The sequence below is a fragment of the Pinus tabuliformis genome, chromosome 1_2, assembly GCF_031772625.1.
Source record: "Pinus tabuliformis cultivar Carrire ecotype Pingquan chromosome 1_2, CPIR1, whole genome shotgun sequence".
NCBI classification, from domain to species: domain Eukaryota; kingdom Viridiplantae; phylum Streptophyta; class Pinopsida; order Pinales; family Pinaceae; genus Pinus; species Pinus tabuliformis.
The window spans coordinates 482,180,948-482,188,034 of NC_142298.1; the positions used below are offsets into that span (position 1 = coordinate 482,180,948).

The window sequence follows — 7,087 nt, forward strand, 5'->3', positions numbered from 1 at the left end:
TCTTTTGTTGTTGGACGGGGCTTTCCTCTTGCTTGTCTTGAGAGTTGTTTCTTTCTTGCCCAATTTCTTGTGATTCAGAGTCTTCTTGAGAGTATTCTTCTTTGATGACAATGTAGTGTTCCTTTTGTGCTCCTTCCCACCATGTAGATCTGTGGTGATTTTTTCTAGCATAATTTTTTTGGGAGGCTTTTGGGCAATTTTTGGCTAGGTGGCCTATCTCAAAGCAGGACCGACATCTGAAGAGGACACTTTCATAATCGAGTTTCTGGTTCCACACATAGTCTTTACTTGTTAGGTGTATTTCTACTGGGAATTCGACGCTAAAGTCAATTTCCACACAGATGCGTGGATAGGTGGTTCTAGCATATTCTTTGTTTCCAGGCACCTGTAGTAAAATTTCCTAATTGTATTTCCAATGGCTTTTAGCGAAGATAAATTCCAGAGATGCAAGGGTAGATTTCGCAATCTCACCCAAACTGGTGCTGAGGTTATGACTGTTGTTGAGGGATCGAATGATGGGTTCCATGGCCTCATGAATAGGCCTGATTTTTCCCAAAACCAAGGGCCAGAATCTAGAATACATTGTCTGCCTTCAAGGTTTTCAAAATCTACTATAAAGAAACCACTAGCACAGGGGTAGATATTAATTGCATTAGGAATTAGAGGCTTTCATACCTCAAAGATCCAACTATGGAGAGCTGTGAGCCGCGGCCAAAAACCATTGAATCGAGTGAGGCCTGGACCACCTGGACAGTGCGAGCTAGGCTTCATTAACAATATGGGCAGGAGCTAGCCCCCCAAAGACGAACAGAACTGAGCTAAAAGCTATTTTTGTGAAGTTGGGAGCCATCTGGAGAACGCTCCCCCGCTGAATATAAAAGATAGAGCCGCAGAAGGATCAGCAGATCTAAGAGTTGCGGAGGAATTGGCAGATCTAATATGGTGCATCAATGAAGAGCTGCAGATCTCTGCAGATCTAATATGGTGTATCGATGAAGAGCTACAGATCTCCGCAGTAAAGAGCCGTAGATGAAGAGCCGCAGTGATATAATAGATCTCTGAGGGATCGAATGATGAAGAGCCACAAATGGAATCGACAGATATAAGAGCCGCAGAGGAATCGACAGATCTCTGTGAATGGGATCGGCAGATCTAGGAGCTGTAGATTTCATCTCTGAGTTGTTTGAATAAGCAAATCTTAGAAGAGGAGGCGATTTGATCTGATCAATATGGGATTTGTAATAAGCATGTGAGAGACTCACGCAAATTTGATAGCGAGCGAATATATACCTGCAACGAGATCCAGGATCCAGGATCCCGGTCAAACTGCGACGAAATCGCAACGGGAGAAGGTGCGGAACATTATATTATATTATATTATATTATATTAATTAATTAAATATAACTATGGAATAGCATCTTATTAAAAACATCACGGAAAAGCATTCACATGAATGAATATGATTTCATCACTCGAAGGAAATTATATCTACTATATTTTAAATCGATATTATAAATATTAAATTAAAATGTAGAGTATGTAATTGAAATTAGAAAAAATAAAATAATATGAATAATAAATTGAAAGGTAAAGTATATAAATCACATTGATTTTTTTTCCATAAACGTTTATCAGATCCATGTTTTGATATTGTTATTCACAATTAAATATCATCAGATTCACTTTGCAGGTTCCGTTCCCCAGATGCAAAGACAATAATGATTTATTTATCTCTTGGTCAAGCTTCTAGTCAACCAAATTTTTATAAAAACCATATATATTTATATAACCAAAATACCCAAAATGCTAAGTCACTGTTTTGGGAGTCAGAAAGAAAATTATGCGAAGTCACTACTTCGGAAATCATAGCAAGTTTCTGCACATTATGAAGCCATGAAAGTCGACTACGGACACGCATAAGTAACAGACAAACGATATTTACGCGTGGTTTACATGGTTTGACTCATTCAATTTTTATTTTTATTTTGCAAATTTAAAATATTTAGTATTATTTTCTATTTTTTAGTTAAGTTGTATGAGTTTTTTAATATATTTAATTTTTGAGTTGTTTTTAGTGTGATTTTTTAGAAATTTTTTGAGTGAGATTTTCTAGTGTAATTTTTCTAAAATTTCACAAAAATTTATTGAAATCATAATTTTGATAGATAACCTTTGCATAATGGAAGTGTCCTAAGGGTTTTCAGGGTGGGTGTTGAATTCATATATATAGTCAAAAAACCAGTTTAAATAACACAAATGAAAATTTCACCTCAATTTTTCTGCTTACCAGAAAGTCCAAAAAGTCACACTAAAGACAACTCTTTTAACTTTTAGCTCGACCCAAAAGCATTTAATTTATCAAAATCATGAGGATAGCATTTTGCCTAAACCAGGAAAACCATACCAACCCACCAACCATTAACATGGATGAATTTTCGCCCATAGAATTTCGAACTAATAACCTTCACATCACCACCATCTATTCTATTATAATAGACATTTTTTTTTTCACTATTATAAACAAAATCAAGGGAAGCCCTTGAGATTGAAAAAAGGCCAAACAATCTCAATAGAGAGGATGGTTGGAAAATTAGTAGTTGTTGGGTCCCAACACTCTCTTCCTAGTTGCTTTCTTTTCTTCCCTCCCTCATTTTTTGGCTTGTTCTTATTATACCGTATCCTAATAATTTTAACTAATAGATAATTTTTATTACCTGTACCATTATATAATAATAAGTTAATTTAACAATTAGATATACGATTAATTATTTCTGGATATTTAAAATATTATTTTCAATTCCTTTTAGAATAACTATTATCTGAATAAAATTTCATTGTAAAGTAGTTAAAACCTTTATGTAAATTCATATAAACATTGGATTAAATCTCGATAATTTATTGAATAGGTCAACCTCTAGGTTAATTAGATAAATAATTATTTTTATTTATATATTAAAATATGATCCTAACACTTGACTTTTATATTTTATATATTTATTTAATACTTTTATAACTAACTAATAACTTAATAATCATTTAAAATTACTCTATATATATAAAATTAAAATCTTATGTCCCTTTTGACTTTTATATTTTATATATATATTTATTTAATACTTTTATAACTAACTAATAATTTAATAATCATTACCTTTTATATATATATATATATATAATAATCATTACTTTATATATATACATATATATAATTAAAATTCATATGCCCCTTTTGACTTTTATATTTTATATATATATATATTTATTTAATACTTTTATAACTAACTAATAATTTAATAATCATTACCTTTTATATATATATATATATATATATAATTCATATAATAATCATTACTTTATATATATACATATATATAATTAAAATTCATATGCCACTTTGACTTTCTATGATAAGATAATTTTAGATTTGATAAATTAAATTAACTTATTTTTATCCCCTGGTCCTAGTCCATTTAACTACTCTTTAGTCAAATTTAGCGGTTATAGCCATTGCCTGGTCATGAATTATAGCCGTTAGAAGTCTGTTCTGCCTATTTAACATGCATAGCTTGATCTGCTCCTCAACTTGATGAACCACACTGGTTGGTTCAAAATCGTCTGACAAATGAAATATCATGTAGTTTATGCCAAAAAATATGTGGTAAACTTGATATAGATCAAGATCACAAAAACCTCAATTCAATAACAAAATCAATTATTTAACCTAACTCCTATTTATGAAATTCCAAAAATAACTTGTCATTAAAACCACCACCATCATGAAAAGTCATCCTCCACTGAAACCACCCTCATCATTCACTCTGGTCAGTCAGATTCCATAAAACGTAGTCAACGTCAGACGTTGAAAGACTTAACCAGCCCTCGTCATCCATGTGCTCACCTCTCCACCGTAGGAAAAGAGAGAGAAAAGGATAGAGAAGATTGTTTTTAAGTGAAAAGCCTCTTCCCAGTTAAAGATTGAAATCACAGAATGGCCGCTTCCAAGTTGTCTAATTGCAGAAGGGAAATGACTCGATTCACCGCGAAATGCAGAATATTTTTCTCAGTAATATGGTTGTTCCTACTACCATCAGCATTAGCTTCATCGCCATTAGGTTCTGCATGGCAACCGGAGGTATTCCACTGTGGTCCAGGCGCACCTATGTCGAATGGCAGCGCTGCAGAAGAGAATTTGATGATGGTTTTGAATTCATTGGTGGATAATGTTAAGAAGACAGGCTACAATATTTCATGGTATGGAGAGAATGGAGATAAGATATACGGTCTGGCTCAGTGCAGGGGAGACCTCGATGCCTCTGCTTGTCAGGGATGCGTTTCAGACGCTATACGCTCTCTCAGCGGAATGTGTCCCAATATTTCTGCAAGCGTTTATTCTTTTATGGGCGGATGCTTTCTGAGATACGCCCCACACAACTTCTATTCAAAATTAGATTTATCGTATAAATTTGGTCACTGCTACAACACTACAGTAAGCAACGGCACAACGGCAAGGGGTTTGGATTCGCAGATCGACCAGCTTCTCATAACGGTTTCAGGTAAAGCTGAGTCCAGTGAGGTGGGTTACGCTACAGGAAATGAGAATGGTATTTATGGTCTGGCTCAGTGCTGGAGAGACCTTAATATGAGCCTATGCAATCAGTACCTCAGCGCTATTTACAGCAATTTGAGCTTTTGTCCGCCTGGAACTAGCGAAGGATTCGTCCTGAATGACCACTGCATTATTGATTTTACTCCAAGCAAGTTTTATGGTGATGGTGTCCCTTTGCTCTCAGCCCCAAGTGGAAATGGTTCTGCAATACCGCCATCAAGTAGAAGTGGAAATGGTCCATCCATACCACCGTCCAGCGATTCGTTAACTGCAACGAAAGGTACGGTCATGTGGGATTTTTGAAAAATTCTCATACCAATTCTAAATTTATTTCTAAATCTGGGTACAGATTCTCATACCAATTCTAAATTTATTTCTAAATCTGGGTACAGTTGATTTTTGGGGTTTGGGATCCATTTGCAAGTAGTCCAAGGGGTTTTTAAATTTGAGTGGTCACTTATACATCTGTAGTGTAAGACGATACAAGTAATATAAAAATGAGTCTCATCATTAATTCTGGGCATTGGAGTTTTGTTGTTTGAAATCAATTTGCAAGTAGTCCCACTTGTACTCAAATCTTTGGAGGTGTCACCCATACACCCGTAGTGTTGGAGAATACAAGTAATATAAAAGCAAGTCCCATCACCAACTCTGGCCTTGGAGTTTTGGTGTTCGGAATTGATTTGCAAGTAGTCCCACCCCTGCTCAAATCCTTGGAGGTGTCACCCATAGGCCTGTAAGTGTATGGGACCAACTCTAGCCTGTGGAGTTTTGGTGTTTGGAATCTATTTGCAAGTAGTTCCAATCAAAGTTTTGGTGTTTGGAATATATTTGCAAGTAGTCCCAGCCAATTCCGGCCTCTGGAGTTTTGGTGTAGTCCCAATGAACAAGCCTCTGGAGTTTTGGTGTTTGGAACCTATTTGCAAGTAGTCCCAGCCAACTTAGTCTCTAGAGTTTTGGTGTTTGGAAGCCTCTAGAGTTTTGGTGTTTGGAATATATTTGCAAGTAGTCCAAACCGTGTTGAGGCTTTAAAAGATTTGATATGCATGTATATTATAAGTACCTTGAAAAGTAGATTGTGGATTTTGGTGTTTGGAATCTACTTACTAGTAGTCCCACCCGTGTTGAGGGTTACCTTGATTGTGGATTTCCAAAATATTTGATAATCCAAGCGACTTGAGCGAGGTCATATAATTAGCCATGTCTCTCTTCTTCCCAAATATTTGAGGATCTATAATAAATATAAAAATATTATGAGAATCTATAATGGATATAAGAATATTGTATAAGTATCTTTAAGATTTCTATTTAAAAAAAATTACATTACTTGAAAGAATTAAGTTCTTCCCATATATATGTTTTAGTTTTATTTAAGTTATAATATAAAATTAAGTTCTTCCCATATATATGTTTTAGTTTTATTTAAGTTATATATATTTTTTTAATGGAATTAATAAATACTTTAGATCCATTACTTTATTAAACTATAACTATTAATTCCATTAAAATAAGATATTATAATTTAAATAAAACATAAAAACATATATATAAACTATTAAATTCTAAAATAAATTTGGGCTTTTGTCTCACGAATAAAATCTTACATAAATATGAAATAAAAATATGAATCAAAATATTTTAATAAAAATACTTTGAAATATGGTTAATATTATTATTTACAAATTATTATATAATATAAAATATAAAAAAAATTAATACAATATTAAATTTATTTTATATTTATTTATTTTAATTGTAGATCTTCATAATATTTATTTTTATGTTATATTATTTCTTTCTGATATAAATCTTATAACACCTCAATTACAAATATTTAATATTTATTTATTTATATATTTAATAATAATAAAATTACTATTTTAAGGTTGATTTATATTATAATTTCAGTGTTTATACGTCACCATTGTACTTTATTGCAAATATGCTTTACTATTCTTGATATTTTAGATATTTGCTAATCTAGTTCGGTAATGCTTATTGTTATTTGGTGCAGGGAAAAACAATCTGCATATATCTTTACTTTTGGGATCGAGTATGGGTGGTGTCCTTATTATGGTGTTGATGCTTTGCTTCGTCCTAATTTGGAGAAAAAAATATAAGAAACAATTGCTCCCGGGTGAGTTGACTTTTTCTTTTGATCAACGGTATATGTTTATTTTATTTTATTTATTTTTTTAATAATAATTATTTTAAATTAATATTTAATTAATATTTAAATTTATATAGATTTTTAATAATAGTTATTTCAAATTAACTTTTAATTCATACAATTTAAAATGAGATATTTCATTTTTAAGAATTTATGTGTCTAAATGTGTACTTATGAACTTGCATATGAAAGGTTATATGCTATTTATCTTTTAAGGAAAGGCAATTTCTTTTTTATAATTTTTTTGACTTTAGTATCTTGTAAACTTAAAAGTTATTTTAGAGCTTTTGACTTCAGTGTTTTGTAAACG

General features: G+C 32.2%; 1 protein-coding gene across 1 annotated transcript; it reads left to right on the top strand.

Moving 5' to 3' along the window:
• Positions 1 to 3,989: 3,989 nt before the first annotated feature.
• LOC149206434 (cysteine-rich repeat secretory protein 38-like) lies at positions 3,990 to 4,910 on the top strand. The gene has a single exon (XM_089397695.1). It carries the CDS (start codon positions 3,990 to 3,992, stop codon positions 4,908 to 4,910), a length of 921 nt encoding a protein of 306 aa, XP_089253821.1.
• Positions 4,911 to 7,087: the final 2,177 nt, after the last annotated feature.